General features: G+C 39.0%; 1 protein-coding gene across 4 annotated transcripts in view; it reads right to left on the reverse strand.

The window, feature by feature from the left end:
• The window catches only part of ASCC1 (activating signal cointegrator 1 complex subunit 1), a 116,049-nt gene that overhangs the window by 75,563 nt on the left and 14,698 nt on the right, over positions 1-25,788 (reverse strand). For all 4 annotated transcript variants that reach the window (XM_032424013.1, XM_032424010.1, XM_032424012.1 and 1 more), the window contains exon 5: positions 25,420-25,598. In XM_032424013.1, the coding sequence (XP_032279904.1) occupies positions 25,420-25,598 (179 nt within the window). The remainder of the gene's footprint in view (positions 1-25,419; positions 25,599-25,788) is intronic.

Here is a 25,788-nt window from a genome sequence, read left to right on the forward strand (position 1 = left end):
TATTTGACAGAGAGAGATAGCGAGGGCAGGAACACAAGCAGGGGGAGTGGGAGAGGGAGAAACAGGCTTCCTGCTGAGCAAGGAGCCCAGCGCGGGGCTCGATCCCAGGACCCTGGGACCATGACCTGAGCCGAAGGCAGATGCTTAACGACTGAGCCACCCAGGGGCCCCATTTTGCTCGCCTTTATAAAGCTCCATCAAGAGCTAAATTAGGCTCTGCTGAGTCATTTCTATTATTCCTTAAGAATGTTCACAAAAGCTGACTTCGAGTCTCTATATGTTATTAATAAAATATCTTAAGTTGAATAAGCTTCAGAAAACAGAGTTTGGATTCTTCTGGCTTATAAATTCTATACAGACATAATTACAGCGAAGTGGAAGTTCTTAAAAACAAAGGACAAATATTCAAACATCAAATTTTACACTGACCGGAAAAAAATGCACTGTCTAAATATCCGTACCCATGAAAAAGGAGCAAAGAGCATCTCCCCTTCACTAAAGGATGCGTTCCTCTTATCTTTGATGACAACAAGGAAGAGTTAAACCTATTTTCTAAAAGCTTAACTATTCCTCTGTAAGTTTAGTTGTAAGCACTAATTAACAATCCATCTATCAACCTACATTTATTCCCACAGATAGACACTGATCACTCGATCATTAGTAATGGGTTAACAGTACACCATCTCAAGCCAGACCCTTAACTTCTTCTGGGTGCCATGCCTTCCCTCATCCCCCATACTGTAATCTGTGGTGTTCCTACACAAAGAGCTAGCACATACACGGTACGAGCTATGTGCCATGCTCTGCACAGAGCTTAAACACCTTAATTTATCAACACACTTACTCTTTGTATCAACAGTAAAGATGAGTACTATTATTATCCCCACCTTAGAGAAGACCTCTGAAATATTTCTGGAGTACAGCCCCTCCTGAATACACCACAGATCTAGTCTTTCTTTTTTTTTTTTTAAGATTTTATTTATTTGAGAGAGAGAGAGAGCAAGAGAGAGCACAAGAGCAGGGGGAGGGAGAAGCAGGCTCCCCACTGAGCAGGGAACCCGATGAGGAGCTCAATCCCAGGATGCTGGGATCATGACCTGAGCTGAAGGCAGCCACTTAACCGGCCAAGCCACCCAGGCATCCCTAGTCTTTATTTTCAACAGACTCTATCTAAATAGTCTCTAACTGGTATCTGCCTCTGGTACCCCACTCCTTAACTCTCAATCCATTCTCCACGCTGCCTTCAGAATTATTTTTCCACAATGCTAAGTTAACCACACGAGTCTATACTTAAATTCTTTACTAGTTCTTGACTATAAGATACACCCAAAATCCATAACCTATACAAGACCTTTTACCACCTGGATTCCATTCACCTTGCCACTCTCTTCCCTACATTACCCCCTCTAGCCTCCAATCTTAACCTCCTCACTCTTCCCTGAACACAGCAGACTAGAACACTGCCATACCTTGCAAGGGCGATCTCCCCCATATAGAATGCTCATCCCCCACTTGCAAACTTGGCACAAGCTTTTGTTCTTCCATTAAGACTCTACTCAAGTGTCACCTCCCTTATTTAAGCCCTTTCCAGCCACTGGAGAACCTCTCCTGTGAGTACCCACTGCAGTAGCCTCCAATGGCACCTCTAATCTCACAGTGCTGTAACTGTATTCATAAGAACACTATATGATATCTGCAAGAGTAGAGTCCATTGTTTGTACATAATACATAGCCTGGCAAATGGCAGACATTTAATAAATAGTGAATGAATGAATAAAACATAAACATTTGTTAATAACAATGGTCTCCATCCAAATGGTGCAATATATGAATCTTGTAAACATTTCTTACTTTCCTAACCAACAGCAGGACTCAGGAATTTACGACTTTTCTTACAACCAAAGACAACTATTCCATCTCCATCCTAAAATAGTTCATAACATAATTACGAATCCCACAACTCCCCTTATATATCCTAAATTATACACCAAAGGTTTTACATATAAATTTTCTTCTTCAGTGAATAATACTAAATGGAAAAATAATCCCAACTGGGGGGTAGCGGAAACCCAGATCCATTAGTCATTTCTGCCCACTACAATGTGAGCAGAATTATGTAGTTTCTGGAGCTATAACCTATTCAGGTTCTCCAGGCAGCCTGAGCAATCCCCTGTTGCTATAAGCCCTCAGAATGCTCCAAACACAGTTTTGAATTACTGTTTTTCATTACTGATGTGCTTTCTACTGGACCCTGCTGTGAGATAAAATGGAATTATAGCAGCATTACCAGCTATAGAATGACTAAGAGATATACAGGGTTTTAATATACTTCTTGAACTCACAGGCAGTGAGACATCTTTGGATCTTAATGTAAGAGAGGAAAGTGAAAAAATAAGGTGCAGTTAGTCTATCTGCAGATCACAAAGATGAAAAATACCTTGCCAATGTCTGTGAGCAGCTAAATCCTACATTAAATACTCAGGCTTAGAGAGCTGAAGCACAGGGATGATAGTGATAATGTCTGGAGTGAAATAACATTTCTGATAAAACTGATCAGCACAAAGGAAGGTGATTTCAGAAAACGCTCTTCTAAAAGGTAAATTCACAATTTCCTTGGAGAGTCAAGGGTGAGGTCAAGGACAAGCATGCTACCAAATAAAGAGAGAAAAGAGGCCAACTATTTTAAAGGAATAAAAGAAAAGTTCAAGGACGGGTGAGAGAAAGATAGGATGTGACCTGGGGGTAGGAAGGTCATCTGCTGTATCAAAAATGTGACCTTCACAACAATGTTTAAAAATGAAAATTAGGGGCGCCTGGGTGGTTAGACGGTTAAGCGTTTGCCTTCAGCTTAGGTCATGATCCTAGAGTCCCGGGATCGAGCCCTGCGTCATCAGGCTCCCCGCTCAGCAGAGAGTCTGCTTCTCCCTCTGCCCCTCACCCCATTCGTGCTCGCTCTCTCTCTCTCTCTCACACACACACTCTCTCAAATAAATAAAATCTTTAAAAATAAATAAATGAAAATGAAAATTAAGGGGGGTGCGTGTGTGGCTCAGTTAAGTGTCCCACTTTTTTTTTTTTTTAAGATTTTATTTATTTATTTGAGAGACAGAGAAAGCCCATGAGAGAGAGAGAGCACGAGCTAGGGAAGGGGCAGAGAGAGAGAGAGAGAGAGAAGCAGACTCCCCACTGAGCAGAGAGCCCAATGCGGGGTTCGATCCCAGAGCCCTGGGATCATGACCTAAGGCAAAGGCAGACACTTAACCGACTGAGCCCCTAAGCATCTGACTCTTGATTTGGGCTCAGATCATCTCAGGGTTGTGAGATGGAGCCCTGGGTCAGGCTCTACCCTCAGCAGGGAGATTGCTTGGGATTCTCCTTCTCCCTCTCCCTATGCCCCTCCCCCGTCTGCATGTGTGTGGGCACTCTCTAATAAATAAATCTTTTAAAAAAAATGAAAATTAAGGGGCACTTCAGTGGCACAGTCAGTTAAGCATCCAACTCTTGGTTTTGGCTCAGGTTGTGATCTCGGGTGGTGGGATGGAGCCCTGCGTTGGGCTCCATGCTCAGCATGGAATCTGCTTGGGTTCTCTCTCCCCTCTCTCTCTGCCCCCAGCCCCCTGCTCTCTCTCTCTCAAATAAACAAATAAAATCTTCTAAATATCTGTGGTAGGCAGAATTCTAAAAATAACCTTCAATGATCCTCACCCTCATATAATCTCTTCACCTTTACAATATTACAAATTGTAACAGGGGGTAGAACCTGTGAATGTAATGAGACATCACTGCTATAATTATACTATGTTACATGGCACAGTTGCCCTTAAGATAGGGAGATTATCACAAATGAGCCTGATCTATACATATGAGCTCTTTAAAAAAGCAGTTTTCTCTGGCTGATGGCAGAAGTCAGAGACTTGAAGCACAAAAGGAATTTAATAGAAGCTAGAGGGGATACATGTCAAGGAAATGGGGACTTCAGGCCTACAGCCACAAGGAACTGAATTCTGCCAATAATCTGAATGAACTTAGAAGCAGACTCTTCCCCAGGGCCTACAGATAAAAGACCATTTTGGCCAACACTTTCATCTCAGTCTGTGAGACCCTAAGCAAGGAACCCAACTGAGCCCACCAAGTCTTCTAATCTACAGAACTACTAGTACTGTGAGATGATAAATGGATATTGTTTTAAGTTATCAAGATCGAGGTAATTTACAATGCAGCAACAGAAAACTAATATAATAGGGTAGGGTACAAATGTAAACTAACAAATTCATATTTCAATAGTACCTTTCATCCCAGAGGTCCCTAAAGAGCTTGATATGTTTGACATAGGCTATACATCTTTTAAAAATAATATTATTTATGTGGGGGAGAGAGGGGCATCTGGCTGGCTCAAATGATGGAGCATGTAATTCTTAATCTCAGGGTCATGAGTTCGATCCCCACGTTGGGCATGGAGCCTACTTAAAAAATAAAATAAAATCTTTAAAAATAATATTATTTAATATTTAACAATTTAATAATATTAGTTTTAAGAAGATGAAGAGTCTCACTTCCTTCAGTCTTGACTCAGGACTAAAGATGGACATCCCTAATGAACAAAAGTCCTTCTTAGATGGTATCTGATCCATATGATATCTTCTTTTTAACAATTAGGAAATAAGATAAGATTTGGAGTTGAAAAACCCAAGCACAACAGGGAAGGCTTTGCTGTTCTTTTTTTAAATCTTCAAATACTGTGCAAATTACTACCCAATTTTAGTAAAGGCAGGTCCCAATGAAACACCTGCTGGGGGTGCCTGGCTGGCTTAGTCAATAGAGCATGCAACTCTTCATCTCAGGGTTGTAGGTTTGAGTCCCATGTTGAGTGCAGAGATTACTTAAAAATAAAATCTTAGGGGCACCTGGGTGGCTCAGTCGTTAAGCATCTGCCTTTGGCTCAGGTCATGATCCCAGGGTCCTGGGATCGAGCCCCGTATCGGGCTCCCTGCTCAGCGGAGAGCCTGCTTCTCCCTCTCCCTCTGCCTGACGCTCCCACTGCTTATGCTCTCTCTTTATCAAATAAATAAATTATTTAAAAAATAAAATAAATAAAACCTTAAAAAAAAAACCACTTGCTGAAAGACAGGTGAAATTGGTTAACAGACAAGCAACCATCAAAATATCTTCAATTTCTTTTTTTTTTTAATATATACATTTTTTAAGTAATCTCTATGCCCAACATGGGACTTGAACTCATGATCCTGAGATCAAGAGTTGCACATTCCACCAACAACTGAACCAGCCAGGCATACCCCCAAATCTTCAATTTCAACAGGATTCTTTTCCGTTCAAATAATTTCCCAGTGACTACCACGACTAACTTCATATATTTGTTATATTAGATTGTATGAATTAGAGCAGTTACTAGGTCATACACAAAGTTGTATCATCCACTCTACCTAGCACAGTCGCACCCACTAACTATAGTACCTTGGGCAAGTTACCCTCCCTAAATTTCCATTTCTTCATCAGGAAATTGGAATATTAATACTTACCACATAGGGATGGACTGAAGATTAAACAAAATAAACACAAGAAGCAGTCAGCCCACTGTCTAGCACAATGCAAGAGCTCAACAATTACTTGCTATTTTACATATCTCTCAATGTTGAATAAGTGAATAAAAATAGTGGTAAACCTAGCCTTATTTACAATATTACAAATTATAAGAAGCATTGTTCATAACGGCCCAAAAGTGGAAACAACCCAAATGTTCATCAAGTGATGAATGTGTAAACAAAATGTGGTATATCCATACAATGGAATATTATTCAGCCATAGAAAGAAGTGAAGTAGTGTTACATGATAAACCCTGGATAAACCTTGAAAACAATGTAAGTGAAAGATGTCAAGGACAAAAGACTACATATAATATGATTCCATTTACATGAAATATTCAAAACAGGCAAACCCATTGTGAAAGTAAATGAGTGGTTGTCAGGGGTTGAGGAAAGGGGGCAATGGGGAATGACAGCTTAGTGGGTATGGGGTTTACTTTTGGGGGCAGTGGAAATATTCTAGAATTAGATAGGAGCAATGGTTGTACAATGTAGTGAATATACTAAATTATCACTATACACTTTAAAAATGGGAATTTTATGTTATATAAATTATAGCTCAATTTAAAAATATATGAGAATATCTCCTTTTGCCCATGGAAAATTAGCTCCTATAGCAGTTGTCCTCCTGCTATCAATAACTAGAAAACTAGATAAGATATATAAAACAAATGTTTCCAGACATTAGATAAACAGATGGTCCTGAACAGTGATCCTTAAGTTAGGAGGAAAAAGCAAACCGAGCCCCATCCTGGCTTTCTGAATGGAGACAATTTCCAGATGGTGGCACAGAGTAGGGAACCCAGAGCCCAGTGATCCCAGAGAGTTTAGGTGACAAAAAGTGGAATTCAGGAATGAACGCCAAGGCAAATAAAATCTGCAGGGTCAAGCACTAAAGAGGAGGAAGCTAAGTAAAAAAAGGGGGGGAAGGGCTCAAGAAATCTGCATAAGGTCTCTTTGAGATTTTGGCTGAACAACAATCTACACATGTAGAAGGTGAAATACACAAACCAGATAAGAACAACTAACAGACACTGTTAGCCAAACAATACTCAAAGCTCAAACAGGAGGTAAACGCTCAAGTTCTCACCAGCCAGAGTGGAGAGACCATTCTTGAATACAGAGCAATGAACAGAGATACCAGAAAGGATACACCTTAGTAGTGAAGCTAAATTTTACCTACAGAAAAAAATACTCTACATCTGTCCTTAAGGGGCTTAAAAACAAGCTTTGGAATGATTATGCTGATCCACAAATAACTGTCTTCCAGAACAAATTTTAAAACTCTCTAAGGAGAAAAAAAATTTGCTCTCAATGAAGTAAATTCAAAATGTTCAGCATCCAATGAAAAATTACCATACATGCAAGACACAGAAAAATGTGACCCATAAGTAGGTAAAAAATCAAACTACAGAAATAGATCTAGAATGCTATCACACTAGTGAAATTAGCAGACACTTAGCTTAAAAGAGCTATTATAAATTTGCTCAACATTTTAAGGAAAACATGGAGACACTAAGGAGACAAAAGGCTGATGTAAAAAAAGAAATAAATAGAACTTTGAGAGATTAAAAAATAGGAGCAAAAATGAAAATTCCACTGAATGGGATTAACAACAGATTAGCAACTTAAAAAAAAAGAATCCGTGAACTTAAAGACATAACTACAGAAACTATCCAAACTAAAGCAGACAGAAAAAAAAAAGTATGGAAGCAAAATGAACAGAACTTTAGCACCCTGTGCACCAGTTATCAACGGGTCTAATATATGTGTAATTAGATTTCAGGAGAAGAGAAAAATAAACAATAATGCCTGAAAATTATCCAAACCTGGAGCAACATCAGCAAAATGGCTGACTAATAAAATCAAGGCCCTCATTCCCCCATAGAAATACCAAATAAACAACAACATTCAGACCAAAGTAGCTTTGGGAGAACTCTAGAAACTAGTTAAGAAGCTGTTAACAACCAAGCAAATGCCTAACCTTAACCAAGAGAAGCTGCTCAAAATGGTTTTCAAGTTTTCTCTCCATCTGTTGCCTGCCCCTTCCCCAAAGCAGCACAACAGGTCAGGAGGAAGCCACTCAATTTCCACTTCTTCAGGAGGGCTGGAGGAAGAGTGAAAGTAGCTTACAGTGTTCTGGCTTATTAGGAGGCTGCTGAAGGAACTGGTTTCTGTCTTGCCTGACTTGGAGCGCTGCTGGGAACAGTGGCATAGTCTGGATATCAGGTTGGAGGCCACCGTAAGTAAGGTGAGTTCTTGCCCATGAAGCAAGAGAGCTGCAGGGGAAAGCAGACTTATATGTATGTGGGGGCAAGAGACTATGGGCAGAGAAATACAACAGAACAGCTAAGGCTCCAAAAGGAAGCCAGAGTGAATTCGTAGAGAAATTAAGGCCCTCAAAACAGCCATATATAGGGCTTGGTGCACACACAGGACAAGGAAGACACCTCCCCAGAAAAGGTTTGACAGGACCCTTAACCAAAAGTGAGATAATTTAAGCAGCAAAATAATTGAGCACAATAGTAAATTATAAGCACTTGGAAAAAATTTAAATTCATTAAACCATACCAATAATAAATAAAAGTAAAGGGAAAGGGGTACCTGGGTGGCTCAGTCAGTTAAGCATCCAACTCTTGACTTCGGCTCAGGTCATGATCTCAGGGTTGCGAGATCAAGCCCCAAGTTGGAGCCTGCTTAGGATTCTCTTCTCTCCCAATCCCTCTGCCCTTCCCCCCCCTTTCTCTCTGTGGTCCCCAAAAAAGGAAAGGGAGAAGTAAGGTCTCCTGCTTACATGAGAATGTGGAAAGCTGAATACCAAATGTAGAGCAAGTGCTAGAGTCGGAAAATGACCATTTTGCAACCATCATGGTAAAGACTGGATCAAGTAAGAATCATCAATGGCTGCTACGTCTGAGGGAAATGCTGATGACGAGCAGGATATCTGCATGATCTTAGAATATCTCCCTGCAGAATGTTTATTAGTTGCAAGAGAAATATAAAATAATTATTATACTTAGGAGAAATCAGGCAACACCTTGACTGAATGTAACAACACTTAGGAAAAACAGATGAACATTTTATGCCCCAGATGTGATATTCTCATAAGGACACAATATCATCTATGCAATACTCTGATTGAGAAAGTATAACATCAAGCTAACCACAAAGAAATATAAGACAAATGCAAAAAAGAATGCTCTGTTTTTAAAAGAACGTTGGAAGGGACTGTATTCTTCAAGTATGTCAGTAACATAAAAGTCATGGGAGGGCACCCAGGTGGCTCAGACAGTTAAGTGTCTGCCTTCAGCTCAGGTCATGATCCCAGAGTCCTGGGATCGAGCCCTGCACTGGGCTCCCTGCTGAGCAGGGAGCCTGCTTCTCCCTCTACCTCTGCTTCCCCTGCTTGTGTTCTCTCCCTCTCTGCCAAAAAAAAAAAAAAAAACATAAAAGTCAGAAAGGCTATGAAAAGTTCAGCTAAAAGAAGTTAAACATAGGGCGCCTGGGTGGCTCAGTTGGTTAAGCGACTGCCTTCGGCTCAGGTCATGATCCCAGAGTCCTGGGATCGAGTCCCACATCGGGCTCCCGGCTCAGCGGGGAGTCTGCTTCTCCCTCTGACCCTATCCCCTCTCATGCTGTTTCTCTCTCTCTCCCTCTCAAATAAATAAATAAATAAAATCTTTAAAAAAAAAAAAGAAGTTAAACATAAAAATTAAACGCAATTCCTGACTCTACCCTGGAACTTGGACTGGAAATGTTATAAGGGATAGATCACATAGCATTAGAGCATATAGGTATTTCTTATACAATTTCTTTTTATAATTTTTGTAAATTTTAAATTATTTCCAACTTAAAAAAAAAAAAAGCAGCCAAACATCTTACACACAGAAAAACAAAGAATTACAACAGATTCCTTATCAGAATCTATTTAAGCCAAAAGACTATGGAATAATGTCTTTATGACGCTGAGAGAAAAAAACTATCAACTTAGAATCCTATAACGAGTAAAAATAACCTTTCAAAAAAGAAGATGAACTAAGTATTTTTTCAGACAAATAAGAGCTGAGAGAAAGTGTTTCTAAAAGACCTGAATTATAAGAAATCTTGCAGGAAGTTGTTTACTTAGAGAAGCAAAATTAATGACAATGAGACAAAGGACAGAAGGGAAAAAATAGATGATATATAGTAAGGTTCTTCATTATACATAAAGTACTACGATATTATTTGAAGATGATGAATTAAGGACATATATTATAAACCTTACAGCATTTACTTAAAAAATAAACAGGTGTAGCTAATAAGCCAACAGTGTCAATAAAATTAACATTTTTAAACACGTGGGGCTCCTGGATGGCTCAGTCAGAAGAGCCTGCAATTCTTGATCTTAGGGTCATGTGTCTGAGCCCCACACTGAGTGTAGATTACTAAAAGATAAATAAACTTTAAAAGAAAAAAAGTAGCTATTTAAAGAAATACATATATATAAATAAAAATTTTCAACACCCTCAATCCAAAAATGGTAGGAAAAAAAATGACCAATGAAAAGGTGGAACAAAAAAAATTGCAAAATGGTAGATTTAAACCCACCCATATCTATAATTACATTAAAAGTAAACAGTCCAGGGGCGCCTAGGTGGCTTATTCGTTAAGTGTCTGCCTTTGGCTCAGGTCATGATCTCAGGGTCCTGGGATCGAGCCCTGCATTGGGCTCCCTGCTTGGCGGGAAGCCTGCTTCTCCCTCTCCCACTCCCCCTGCTTGTGTTCCCTCTCTCGCTGTGTCTCTCTGTGTCAAATAAATAAATAAACTCTTTAAAAAAAAAAAAGTAAATGGTTTAATCATTCTAGTTAAAAGGCAGAGATTTAAAACACAAAAACAATATCCAACCATATGCTGCCTTTAAAAAAAACTATTTTTAGGGCGCCTGGGTGGCTCAGTTGGTTAAGCAACTGCCTTCAGCTCAGGTCATGATCCCAGGGTCCTGAGATCGAGTCCCACATCGGGCTCCCGGCTCAGCGGGGAGCCTGCTTCTCCCTCTGACCCTCTCCCCTCTCATGCTGTTTCTCTCCCGCTCACTCTCTAATAAATAAATAAATAAATAAATAAATAATATTTAAAAAAAAAAATAAAAAAACTATTTTTAAGGGACACCTGGGTGGCTCAGTAGTTAAGCGTCTGCCTTTGGCTCAGGTCATAATCCCAGGGTCTTGGGATCGAGCCCCGAGTAAGGCTCCCTGCTCATGGGGAGCCTGCTGCTCCCTCTCCTCCCCACTCATGCTCTCTAATAAATAAGTCTTTTTAAAAAACTATTTTTAATATAAAAATAAAATATGCGGGGTGCTTGGGTGGCTCAGTCGGTTAAGCGACTGCCTTTGGCTCAGGTCAGGGTCCTGGGATCAAGCCCCACGACAGGCTCCCTGTTCGGCAGGGGGCCTGCTTCTCCCTCTCCCCATGCTTGTGCTCTCCTGCTCTCTCTCTCTGTCAAATAAATAAATAAAATCTTAAAAAAAAAAAATACAAATATACTAAAAGTAAAAGGATGGAAATAGATATACAATGTAAATACTAATCAAAGGAAAGCTGGAATGGCTATACTGACATCAGAAAAAGTAAATCTCAGAACAGGGAATACTGTCAGGGATATAAAGGGATATTTCATAATTATAACGGGATCAACACATCAGGAAGATATGAAAAAAATTAACAGAAATGAAAGGAGAAATAGATGAATCCATAATCATAGTTGGAGATTTCAACAGTCCTCATTCAGTAATTAACAGGATAGAAGATGAGTAAGGATACAGAATACATATAGATCACTAACAACTATATGATATAAATAATGTTTATAAAACAATCAACCCCAAAACATCAGAATACACATCTTTTCAAATGTACACATAACATTTACCAAGATAGACTATATTCTGGAACAGAAAACAGATATAAATGCATTTAAAAGAACAGAATCAGAGTATGTTATCTCATCAAGAGAATTAAATTAGAAATCAGTAACAAAAAGGTATCTGGAAAATCCCCAAATGTAGAAAAGTAAACAACATACTTTTAAGTAACACAGGGATCAAGTAAGGCTTACAATTTATGTGAATTTATAATTATCTCAAAATAAAAATTTTAACTAAAATACTAAAAAAAAAAAAAAAAACCACAAGGGAAATTAGAAAAAACTTTGAACTAAATGAAAATGAAAGTACACGTATCAAATTTGAGGAGATGCAGCTAGAGTAATGTGTAGAGGGAAATATCTTTTTTTTTCTAAGATTTTATTTACTTTTTTGAGAGAGAGAGACAGCGAGAGAGGAACACAAGCAGGGGGAGTGGGAGAGGGAGAAGCAGGCTTCCCGCCAAGCAGGGAGCCCGATGCGGGGCTCGATCCCAGGACCCTGGGATCATGACCTGAGCTGAAGGCAGACGCTTAACGACTGAGCCACCCAGGCACCCCAGAAATTAACATCTTTAAGTGCTTATACTAGAAAAGAAAAAAGTCTTCTATTAACAATTTAAGTTTCTACATTAAGAAACCAAAAAAAGAGCAAATTAAACCCAGAGCTATGCATAAGAAATGTGATAAAAAAGATAAAATTAGGGGGGTGCCTGGGTGGCTCAGTTGTTGGGCGTCTGCCTTCGGTTCAGGTCATGGTCCCAGGGTCCTGGATCGAGCCCTACATCGGGCTCCCTGCTCAGCGGGAAGCCTGCTTCTCCCTCTCCCACTCCCACTGCTTGTGTTCCCTCTCTCGCTCTCTCTCTGTCAAATAAATAAATAAAATCTTGGGGCACCTGGGTGGCTCAGTTGGTTAAGCGGCTGCCTTCAGCTCAGGTCATGATCCCAGGGTTCTGGGATCAAGCCCCGCATCGGGCTCCTTGCTCAGCGGGGAGCCTGCTTCTCCCTCTCCCTCTGCCTGCTGCTCCCCCTGCTTGTGCATGCTCTCTCTCTCTCGCTTTCTCTGTCAAATAAATAGATAAATAAAATCTTTAAAAAAAAAGATAAAATTAGAAACCAATGAAATAGAAAATGGATAAACAATAGAGAAAAATCAGTAGAACCAAAAGCTATTTTTTTTTCAAGGACCAATACAGTTGACAGACCTCTAGCCAGACAGATCAGAAACAAAAGAGAGATGACATAAATTCCTAATATTAGCTTTAAAGAGGGAATATTACCTCAGAGATTATAGACATCAAAGGGATAATAAAATATTATGGGCATCTTTATTCCAGTAAAATTCAAAAACAAGATGAAATGGACAAATCCTTGAAAGACACAAACTGACAAAGCACACTCAAGAAGATGTAGGTGACCTGAATAGTCCTAATCAGACCAAAGAAACTGAATTCATAATTTAAAACCATCTCAGAGGAGTGCCTGGTTGGCTCAGTCCATTAAGCATCTGCCTTTGGCTCAGGTCATGATCCCAGGGTCCTGGGATTGAGCCCGACGTGGGGCTCCCTGCTCAGCTGGGAGCTGCTTCTCCCTTTCCCTCTGCCTCTCCCCTCTGCTCATGCTCTCTCTCTCTCAAATAAATAAAATCTTTAAACAAACAAACAAACAAACAAAACCATCTCAGAAAACTCCAGATCTAAGTGGCTTCATTGGTGAATTCTATTAAACACCTAAGGAAGAAATAATACCTACACAAACCTATACAAACTCAGAAAATAAAGAAGGAATGCTTCCCAACTCATTTTAGTCATCTGGTTTTGAATCACACAATTTACACTGACATCAAAACCAGATGAAGACATCACAAAAAAATAAATAAATAAAACACTTCTCATGAACACAGATATAAAACTCCTTAACAAAGTTCTAGTAAATCAAATCCAGCAATACATAAAAATGATAATACATCAAAACCAAATAAGGTGGAGCACCTGGCTGGCTCAGTTGGTAGAGCATGCAACTCATGATCTCAGGGTTGTAAGTTTCAGCCCCACACTGGGTAGAGATTACTTAAAAATAAAATCTTAAAAAAAAAAAAAAGACCAATTAAGGTAATCTAAGGAGCAAGATTGGTTTAACATTAAAAAACCAATTAATGTAAGCATATTTACACTATGAAAAATTATAAATCTCATAATATTGAAAAAGCAATTGACAAAGTTTAATATCCAGGCATGATTTTTTTTTTTAATTCTCAGCAAACTAAGAACAGAATGGAACTTCCTCAACCACATAAAAGGCATCTGTGAAAAACCACAGCTTATATTAAACTTAATAATAAAAGACTGAATACTTCCCCCCATGATCAAGAACAAGGAAAGAATGTCCCCTCTCACCTTTTCTATTCAGCATAATACTGGAGGTCCTGACCAAGTAATAAGTCAAGAAAAAGAAATAATTGGCACACAGATTAAAATGGAAGAAGTAAAATTATCTTTATTCATAGATGATATGATTATTTACATAGAAAATTCTAAGGAGGGGTGCCTGGGTGGCTCAGTTGGTCAAGCATCTGCCTTCGGCTCAGGTCATGATCTCAGGATCCTGGGATCGAGCCCCATGTCGGGCTCTCTGCTCAGCAGGGAGTCTGCTTCTCCTCCCACCTCTCTCTCTCGTCTCTCTCAAATTAATTAATTAACTAATTAATTAATTTTAAAAAAGAAAATTCTAAGGACACAACAAAATACTTTGTTATGGGCTGAACTATGTCTCCCTAAAATTCATATGTTCAAGTCCTGACTCCCAGTAACTCAGAATGTGACTACATTTGTACATAGAGCCTTTAAAGAGGTTAAGTAAGGTAAAATGAGGTCTTACAGGTGGGCCCTAATCCAATATGATGAGTGTCCTTATAAAAAGAGGAGAGTAGGACACATACACACACACCATGAAGACTATGAGAAGACACCAGAAGAAGAGAGCCATCTACAAACTAAGTAGAGAAGCCTTAGAAGAAACCAGCCCTTCTAATACCTTCATCTCAGACTTCTAGCTTCCACTGTGGGAAAATAAATTTTTATTGTTTAAGCTATCCAGTCTGTGGTACTATGTAATAGTAGCCCTAACAAACTAATATACAATTACTAGAACTAATAAGTGAATTTAGCAAGATCACAGGATACATGGTTTAACTTATAAAAAATCAATTGTATTTTTATGCAGTAACAATACACAAGTGAAACCGAAATTATAAGATATTACCAAAAAAAGATACCATTTACAATAGCATCACAAAACATGAAAAACTTAGGACAATTTTAATACAAGTAGCATAAAATTAGAAAATAAAATTAAAAAGCAGTTTCACTTATGATAGCATCAAAAAACAAAAATTAGAAATAAAATTTAACAAGATATATGTGCAACCTGTACAATGAAAACTATAAAACATTACTAAGAGAAATTAAAGAAGACCTAAACAATAAATATATACCATGCTTATGGACTAGAAGACTCAATACTGTTAAAATATTTATTCTCCCCTAATTGATCTATAGATTCAACACAATTCCAATCAAAATCCCAACAGGCATTTTTGTAGCAATTAACAAGAGGATTCTAAAATTTATATGGAGGGGCGCATGAGTGGCACAGTCAGTTCAGAATCCCATTCTTTGTTTCAGCTCAGGTCATGATCTCAGGGTCCTGAGATCAAGCCCAGTGTCAGGCTCTGTGCTCAGGGTGAAGTTGGCTTAAGAATCTCTCTCCCTCTCCCTCTGCCTCTCCCCCTGCATGTGCAAGCATGCTCTCTCTAATAAATAAATAAATCTTTTAAAAGATAAATAAATAAGATAAAATTTATATGGAAATTGAGGGTGCCTGGCTGACTCAGTTGGTAGAGCAACTGACTCTTGATCTCAGGCTTTTGAGTTTGAGCCCCATGTTGGGGGTAGAAATAACTCAAAAAACTAAAATTAAGATTAAAAAAAATAAATAAATGAATAATAAAATTTATATGGAAATCCAAAGATTGTGACTAGAAAAAACAATCTTAAAAAAGAACAAAACTGACAAAGTTACACTAATTAGAAGACTTGTTACAAAGCTATAGTAATCAAGACTGTATAGTATTGGTGCAAAGATACACATGATTTTCAATGAAGGTATCAAGGCCATTCTACAGGGAAAGGATAGTCTTTTCAATAAATGGTACTTAAGGGGCGGCTGGGTGGCTCAGTCGTTAAGCATCTGCCTTCGGCTCAGGTCATGATCCCAGGGTCCTGGGATCGAGCCCCGCATCGGGCTCCCTGCTCCGCGGGAGGCCTGCTTCTCCCTCTCCCACTCCCCCTGCTTGTGTTCCCTCTCTTGCTGTGTCTCTCTCTGTCAAAAAATAAATAAAATCTTTAAAAATTAAAAAAATAAAAAATAAAAAAATAAATGGTACTTAAACTAGACATCTACATGGGAAAAAAAAATGAACCTCAACCCTTACCTCACACTACACACAAAAATTAACTTAATATGAACTACTGACCTAAACATAAAAGCTAAAACATAAAACATAGTTTTATACTTTTTTGTTTATAGAAGAAAACTTTGACATCATAGCAAACACAGGGATTTTTTTTTTTAAGATTTTATTTATTTGACAGAGAGAGAGACAGTGACAGAGAGCACACAGGTGGGGAACAGAGGAGAACCAGGCTCCCCACTGAGCAAGGAGCCCAATGTAGGGCTCGATCTCAGTACCCCGGGATCATGACCTAAGCTGAAGGTCAGACGCTTAAGTGACTGAGATACCGAGGTGCCCTGGCAGAGATTTTTTTTAAAGATTTTATTTATTTATTTGTCAGAGAGAGAAAGCAAATGTGCACAAGCAGGGGGAGTGGCAGGAAGAGGGAGAAGAAGGTTCCCTGTTGAGCAAGGAGCCTGATGCGGGACTTGATCCCAGGACCCTGGGATCATGACCCAAGTCAAAGGCAGATGCTTAACCAACTGAGCCACCGAGGCATCCCAAAAAGGCAGATATTTTTCAGAGGCAATACAAAAAGTATAGACCATAAAAAAACTGGACTCCATCAAATTAAAAATTTCTGCTCTTCAAAAAACACTGAGAAAATGAAAATATAAACCAAAGACTGAGAAAAAAAATATGTAAAACATGTATCTGATAAAGGACATGCATCTACAAATGTAAGAACTCTTACAACTCAACAATAAGAAAACAAGAAACACTTAAAAATAGACAAAAGTATATACACTTAAAAAGGGTTAAAATGGGGGCGCCTGGGTGGCTCAGTCCGTTAAGCGTCTGCCTTCGGCTCAGGTCATGATCTCAGGGTCCTGGGAGCAAGCCCCGCATCAGGCTCTCTACTCAGCCGGGGGTCTGCCTCTCCTCCAGCTCATGCTCCCTCTCGTGCTCTCTCTCTCTCTCAAATAAATAAAATCTTTAAAAAAAAAAAAGGGAGGTGTAAAATCGTAAATTTTATGTTATGTACACCTTACCGCAATTAAAAAAAAAAGAGAGAGAAAAGCTAAAGCACCAACAACAACAACAAAAATGGGCAAAAGTTTGAAGACACTTCACAAAGGCAGATATAAAAATGGCCAGTAAAGCAAATGAAAAGATACTCGGCAACATCAGGCATCAGGAAAATGTATACTGAAATCACAGAAAGACAAGCTACGAAATGGGAGAAGATATTTGCAAATGACGGATCTGATAAAGGGTTAGTATCCAAAATTATATAAAGAGGGGCACCTGGGTGGCTCCATCTGTTAAGTGTTCGACTCTTGATTTCGGCTCAGGTCATGGTCTCAGGGTCATGGGATGAAGCCTCATGTCAGGCTCCACACTCAATGGGGAGCCCGCCTGAGATTCTCTGTTTCCCTCTCCCTCTCCCTCCTCTTCTCCTCCCTTCCCCACAAATAAATATTTTTTCAAAATTATATAAAGAACTTATACAACTCAACACCAAAAAAACAAATAATCCCATTAAAAATGAGCAGAAAACATGAACAGACATTTCTCCAAAGAAGACCTACAGTTAGCCAACAGATACATGAAAAGATGCTCAACAGCACTCATCATCAAGGAAATGCAAATCAAAACCACAATGAGGTATCACCTCACACTTGTTGGACTGGCTAAACTCAAAAACACAAAAAACAACAAGTGTTAGGAAGGATGTGGAGAAAGAGGAACCCTTGTGCATGGCTGGTGGGAATGCAAACTGGTGCAGCCACTGTGGAAAACAGTATGAAGGTTCCTCAAAAAATAAAACAGAACTACCATATGATCTAGTAATTCCAGTACTGGGAATTTACCCAAAGAATACAGAAACACTAATTTGAAAAGATACATGCACCCCTATGTTTATTGCAGTATTATTTACAAAAGCCGAAATACGGAAGCAGCCCCAGTGTCCATCAATAGATAAATGGATAAAGAAGATGTGGTATGGGGGTGCCTGGGTGGCTCAGTCGTTAAGCATCTGCCTTCAGCTTGGGTCATGATCCCGGGGTCCTGGGATCGAGCCCCGCATCGGGCTCCCTGCTCCGCAGGGAGCCTGCTTCTCCCTCTCCCACTCCACCTGCTTGTGTTCCCTCTCTCACTGTCTCTGTCTGTCAAATAACTAAATAAAATCTTTAAAAAAAAAAAGATATGGTATGTATATACAATGGAATATTACTCAGCCCTAAAAAAAAAAATGAAATCTCGCCATTTGCAACAACATGGGTGGATCTAGAGAGTATATAATGCTAAGTGAAATAGCCAGTCAGAGAAATACAAATACCATATGGTTTCACTCTTATGTGGAATTTAGGGAACAAAAGAAAAAAAAAAAAAGAGATAAACCAAAAAACAGACTTTAACCTATAGAGAACAAACAGATGGTTACCAGAGGGGAGGTGGTGGGAGGATAGGTGAAAACAGGTGAACAGGATTAAGAGTACACTGATTGTGATGGCACTGAGTAACATACAGAATTGTTGAATTACTATACTGTACACCTGAAACTAATATAACACTGTATGTTAACTTTACTTGATTAAAAAAAAAAAAAAAAAAACCACAGGTCCAAAACATGCCCACCAGAGTGGCCGAAATCAAAAGACAGATACCACCAAATGCTGGCAAGAGTGGGGAGCAACCTGAACTCCCACACATTATTTGTGGTGGAAGAGGCACAATTTCTCATACTCTCAATTATACCCCTAAGTATTTGCCCAAGAGGAATAAAAACAAATACTTAACAAAAAGGTTTCTACACAAATGATTATAATAGCTTTGTTTATTACAGCCAAAGACTAGAAACCACCCAAATGATCAACAGTTGAATGGATGAACCAATTTTGGTACACACATGCAGAGGAATACTACTCAGCAATAAAAAGAAATCAACTACTGTAACACACACACACCAACAAGAATGACTCTCAAAACTATTATGGGACTGCAGAGAAGTACAAGGGAACATTTTGGGGTGATGGAAATGTTCTGCATCTTGTTTTTAATGGCTGTTATAATGCTATATAATGTTTATCAAAATTCATCAAAACTGGGGCATTATATTGTATGTAAGTTATAGCTCAAAAAAGTTGATTTTTAAAATAGAATAAAAAATTTAAAGTTTACATTCCTTTAACCCACATATTCTACTTCTAAGAAATTACCCCAAAATGTATCCCAAAGAAATGATCAGCCAAGGACATAAAGATGCACACAAAAAAATGTTCATTACAGCATTATTAATAGAAGTAATTTCCTTTAATGGCCCATTAATAGAGGACTGATTAAATAAGCTAGGGTACTGGGGCACCTGGGGGGTGCAGTTGGTTGAGCATCCAACTCTTGGATTTGGCTCAGGTGGTGATCTCAGGGTTGTGAGATCAACTTTTGTGTCCAGCTTGCCCTCAGTGCAGAATCTGCTTGAGATTCTCTCACCCTCTCCCTCTGCCCCTCCCACTCGTGCATTCTTTCCCTCTCTCTCTAAAAATAAATAATAAATCTTTTTTAAAAATGTTAGGGTATGAGGCGCCTGGGTGGCTCAGTCATTAAGCAGCTGCCTTCGGCTCAGGTCATGGTCCCAGGGTCCTGGGATCAAGCCCCACATCAGGCTTCCTGCTCAGTGGGAAGCCTGCTTCTCCCTCTCCCACTTCCCCTGCTCGTGTTCCCTCTCTCACTGTGTCTCTCTCTGTCAAATAAATAAATAAAATCCTTAAAAAAATAAAATAAAATAAAATAGTAATTAGGGCACCTGGGTGGCTCAGTCAGTTGTGGAACCAATTCTTGTTTCAGCTGGGGTTGCTATCTAAAGGTTGTGGGATGGAACCCTGAGTTGCGATCTGCGCTCAGCGCAGAATCTGCTTGAAATTCTTTCCCCCCACTCTGCCCCTCTGCCCTCCTCCTCCCCCTGCTTGTGCTTACTCCCTCTCAAATAAATAAAATCTTCAAAACAGTAATTAGATTTGTATGTATTTACCTGAAACATGTTATTAAATCAAAAAATTGTTACAAAACACCGTGTATGACAAAATTTTATTTTTTATTTTTATTTATTTATTTTTTTTTTAAAGATTTTATTTATTCATTTGACAGAGAGAGACACAGCGAGAGAGAGACCACAAGCCGGGGGAGTGGGAGAGGGAGAAGCAGGCCCTCTGCCGAGCAGGGAGCCCGATGTGGGGCTCGATCCCAGGACCCTGGGATCATGACCTGAGCTGAAGGCAGACGCTTAACAACTGAGCCACCCAGGCGCCCCTATTTTATTTTTTGAAGATTTTTATTTATTTGAGAGAGAGAGAGCACATGAGATGGGGGAGGGTCAGAGGGAGAAGCAGACTCCCCACCGAGGAAGGAGCCCGATGTGGGACTCGATCCTGGGACTCCAGGGTCATGACCTGAGCTGAAGGCAGTCGCTTAACCAACTGAGTCACCCAGACGTCCCGACAAACTTTATTTTAATAAATGTATATAACAAATACACATGTAAACTCAAAATTTATGAGCCAACTCTATAGCAACAGGTATCATCTTTTTCTTATAAACAGGAGAATGTTGAGCCCATTCTTATTTTAGAGATGAAGAAATGATCAGAGATATCAAATGAGCATCAGAGGAACCAAAACAAGACTGAATGCCACAGTCTTCCATGAAACAACTCTTATCTCAATGAAAAGGTATATGCTCTTCAAAGCTACTAGAAGCAGGGGAGGGGTGCGGCACCTGCCTGGCTCAGTCGTAGAGCATGCAACTCCTGACCTGGGGTTGTAAATTCAAGCCCCATGTTGGGTGCAGAGATTATTTAAAAATACAATCTTTAAAAAAAACAAAAAAGTACTAGACGGGAACTCACCTAAGTAGGGGTAATAAATGCAGAGTACTACTGGAAAATGCCTAAAAGCTTTAATGGTCTCTTACTACTTACTTACTCTTTTATGCTGTGCTTATTCCCCTGCTGTTATCAGAACGTGGGAAAGCAATGTCACTATGGAATCACCCTGAAAACAGGAAGGAAGTACTCTGGACTGATTAAGGCCAGCATGACATTCATAGTGGCCAATCTCATTCCAGTTGAGTTACAGTAATCATTCTCCAATATTTGTTCCCTGTCAGCTCAAGTTAGGAGCTAAAGAAAAGTGAGAAAGTGTACACACACATACACACACACACACACACAGAAAAAAAGGCTAACTTAATACAAACTGCTTGTCACATACCAAATATTTGTAACATTTCAAAAAATATATAACCACGGAGCTTCAATAAGTTGGTATTTACAAGGTAAAATAATTTCAAAACTTACCAGCACCCCAGCCCCAAATTTACCAGCCCACATTGAAACTTCACTGTTCCTGATCTTCTCCTACCCTACCCTCCACTGAGAACGCAATCATCTTGCTATGTAATGCTAAGAGAAAAAAAAATATTCTGATGGCTTCCTAATTTTATATATATAGTAATTACATATATATATACATATATAGTATTTGACTTATTATGTGTCTTTGTTCAAGCACATAAATGCCAAGTTAATCACTTAAAAATAGGTTATATAATTCTATGCTGTCTACCCATATTTTCCAGTCTGAACCTACTCACCTTTGTAGCCTCCTTTTAAAAAAGTTGTTTTGAGTAGAGTTGACACAATGTTACATTAGTCTCAGGTGTATAACACAATGATTCAACTTCTCTATACCTTAGGCCATGCTGTAGTCTCCTTCTTAAATAATCAGTTTTATCAATTCTCATTCCTGGTTCCACACAAGTACTTGGATTCTAATACTTCTATATCTGTGTATCTATATTTCACTATATTCTAACATATAAGACCCAGCTTGAGGGGCACCTGGGTGGCTCAGCTGGTTAAGTGTCCGACTCTTGATCTCAGCTCAGGTCTTGATCTCAGGGTTGTGAGTTCAAGCCCCATGTTAGGCTCCACCATACTTAAAAAAAAAAAAGAAAAAAAGATCTAGAGAGGTTCACTTGCCCAAGTCTACACAGATTGAGGAACCCACAATCACACCCAGGTTCATCTGTTTCAAGAACCAAAGATATTAACCACTGTTCTATTTCATTCCATATGCTTTTATTCCTCTCTTCATTACATGATTGGGAAAACACAGCATGGACGGACATCCATATGCATAAAAATGAAGAGCTGCAGGCAGAGGGAGAGGGAGAAGCAGGCTCACCACCGAGCAGGGAGCCCGATGCGGGGCTCGATCCCAGGACCCTGGGATCATGACCTGAGCCGAAGGCAGACACTTAACTAGCTGAGCCACCCAGGCACCCCCTGGGTATTTACTTTAAAGAAGGGAAAACTATGTTCACATAAAAACCTATACATAAATGTTTACAGCAATTTCATTCATAATTGCCCCAAACTGGAAAGAACCCAAATGTTCTCCACTGGGTGGATGCCCAAGCAAACTGAGGTGCATCCAAACAGTGATACTACTCAGCAACCAAAAGGAACACACTACTGATATACACAACAGCTTGGCTGAATCTCAAAGGCATGATGCTGAATGAAAGAAGCCAGTTTCAAAAGATTACATACTACATGATTCCATTTATAGGACATCCTCAGAAAGACCAAACTGTAGTGACCAAAAGAGATCAGTGATTGCCAGGGTTTGGGGTAGGGAAGAGGTTACTGTAAAGGGTAGCATGAGGGAGTTTTGTGGGGTAGTCAAACTGTTCTATATCCTGACTGTAGTAGTTGGTTACAAAAATCTATACACATCCCATGTGGCACCTGGCTGGCTCAGTTGGTATACCATGCAACTCTTGATCTCAAGGTTATGAGTTCGAGCCCCACACTGGGTGTAGAGATCACTTAAAAATAAAACATTAAAAGAAAAATCTAAACACATCCCCAAAAAGTCCATTTTAGTGCATGATAATTTTTAAGGTAAAATAAAAGATTCTTTAATTCTTCTGCAGATAACTGGTTAACTAAATAGGGGCTAAAAAAAGTTACAACCTTACCTCTTGTTATATATCAAAATACATTCCAAAGAAACTAAAAAGTTAAATGTAAATTATGAAGTAATACTGATCCTCTTAATATACATGAAGCTCTTACAAATAAAAAAATGAACACTTTCAGAGAAAAATGCACCAAGACATGAAGAAACAAGAATTAAATATATGAAAAAGTCTTATCTCACCAATAATCAAATAAATGAACAATCAAGCAATGAGCTAATATTTTTTGTCAACTGGATTACAAAAACACAAAACCTTAAAAGAATAATAACACCAATAATGGCAAGGGTGGGAAAAGGAACCAAAAGAAAACTACAGTTTGACATGTTAAGTGTTATTACATTTCCTGAAGGTAATTTGGAATATATGTCAAAACCCTCAACTCACACACACATACTCTTTTTCCATTTTCAGGAATTTACTAAGAAACTAATTAGACTAGTACAGAAAAATGTATGCAGAAGAAGAGTCATAACATCATTATTTATAATAATGAAAAACAAATAATTTAAAAAGATAAAATAAATTATTATCCTATGACGTGGGAAACAAAGACAAAAGAAAAATTAAATTTCCTTACTACTTACAGCCCATTGATAAATCCTTCAAACAGGCAGAGTGACATTCCTTTAGGAACTCAGCTACCTTGATTTGATACTTTGCTAAGGGCAAAAGGCAATCTTAGCTTAACATTATCCCAACCCCCCAGAATCCTGTAAGTCTACTTTAACACATAAAATTCCTTTAGAAACTTCCTTTATCTCTATCCTCCAAGATATATGTTAGCAATCATCCCCCAAGCATACAACCCATACTTCTGAAGGGTCTCATGACTAGGGTTTTACTAGACAGTAATAAATGGCCTTTTCCTAATAACAGCTAGCCCTTGAGGTCCTGGAAACCTTGCTCCCAAAATTCCTTAAGAGACTTACGCTATCCCTAACCCCCTCCCAACTTGAAAGTATATAATCAGCCACTCCTCATGACCCCGGTACAGCTCTTTCTGCCCATGGGTCCTGTCCCCATGCTGTAATAAAACCACCCTTTTGCACCCAAGATGTCTCAAGAATACTTTCTTGGGGGGCTCCTGGGTGGCTCAGCTGGTTAAGCGACTGCCTTCAGCTCAGATCATGATCCTGGAGTCCCGGGATCAAGTCCCGCATCGAGCTCCCTGCTCAGCAGGGAGTCTGCTTCTCCCTCTGACCCTCCTCCCTCTCATGCTCTCTGTCTCTCATTCTCTCTCTCTCTCTCTCTCAAATCAATAAATAAAATCTTAAAAAAAAAAAAAGAGTACTTTCTTGGCTATTGGCTCCAAACCCTACCACTTCAAACCACATCCTTATATATCCATATAATAGAATACTAAGCAGTCATTAAAAATCAAGTTATCTGAACTGTTAATTGAAATAAGATTATGTTATTTTAGTCATGACTGCTATAACTTCCTTCCTGTCTCCAAAGCAAAAGGAAAGATTTTTGTTCAATGACAAAACAATGATCATGGAATAATGCAAAATTTCAAAGAAAGCAGGATATAAAAGCATATATAAGCCAAATTCTATTTTTTTAAATATCTGTGCATGTGCCACAATATTATCTCTCAGTGGTGAGATTATGGGTGACTTTTTATTCATCTTTTCTTTATTTTCTAAACTTTCTATAAAACACATATATTAAAAGAAGAAAAAAACAAAAAACCATATATTATGTTCATAAATTTTTTTAAATCAATGTTTCTTTAAATCGCCCAAAATTATATCCAAAAGGAGTTTTCAAACTTGTTTTCTAAGGGGTTCCTGGGTGGCTCAGTTGGTTAGGCATCTGACTTCAGCTTAGGATATGATCTCAGGCTCCTGGGATCGAGCCCCACATCGGGCTCCCTGCTCAACAGAGTCTGCTTCTCCCTCTCCCTCTGCCCCCCCCCATGCTCATGCTCTCTCTCTCTCTCTCAAATAAATAAATCTTTAAAAAACAAACAAAAAAAAACTTGTTTTCTAATCTAGATTATCTGCTGTAATCCTGGTCACAAGCATTTCACTGTTACATAAGAATGACAATTCTATGTGCAAATTTCTTCTAGTTACTAATCCCAAATAAGCCATTACCATCCAGGGCAGAAGATCTACAGATAATGGATTTTCATTAACATTGCCACCCACAAGGTGCAGAACAGTATGTATATTAGAATAATACTTTTATGTCTTAAAATTTTTAAAGAATATTTCAGCAATATATAGAGGCTTATGTGCCAATATGTCTATACTTCTTTTTTCAGTTCAGAATCATAAGAAAGCATCAGAAATGGTTACCTTTTTTGGTGGGAGAAGAAATGTATATCTTGCTACTGTTTGAATTATGAACCACCATTTTTGTACTTTTTCTTTACTTTTTAACTCTTTGTTTTGTTTTGTTTGTTGCTTACCATGGAGCACTTCTCCAGTACTTCCTCCTGGAACTTCAGGAATCGCTCCTGAACCTCAGCTTCATTGAGGAAAAAGGCAAGGAAGTGAGTGAAGGGTTGCTTTCTTCTAAAAGTGAGCAAAAGAACATCAATCCGAGTTCGAGCTGAAATTACACCACTTCGATGCTGGCCAGTGATTACTGCAAGCAAAAAAAAAAGGGGGGGGGGAGGGATGTTTAACACAACCATCCAGTGTTTGTAAGGTAAATGGCCTTAATACTATCATTTCTGCAGAGCTCGAACAGTCCTGAATGAGTACATAATGTCTGAACAAGGGACAGTACCAAGGGTAAGAAAATTACTAATGAATTCAATCTAAGCAGAATGAGG

Source organism: Phoca vitulina, unplaced genomic scaffold (assembly GCF_004348235.1).
Source record: "Phoca vitulina isolate PV1807 unplaced genomic scaffold, GSC_HSeal_1.0 scaffold29, whole genome shotgun sequence".
Lineage (NCBI taxonomy): Eukaryota > Metazoa > Chordata > Mammalia > Carnivora > Phocidae > Phoca > Phoca vitulina.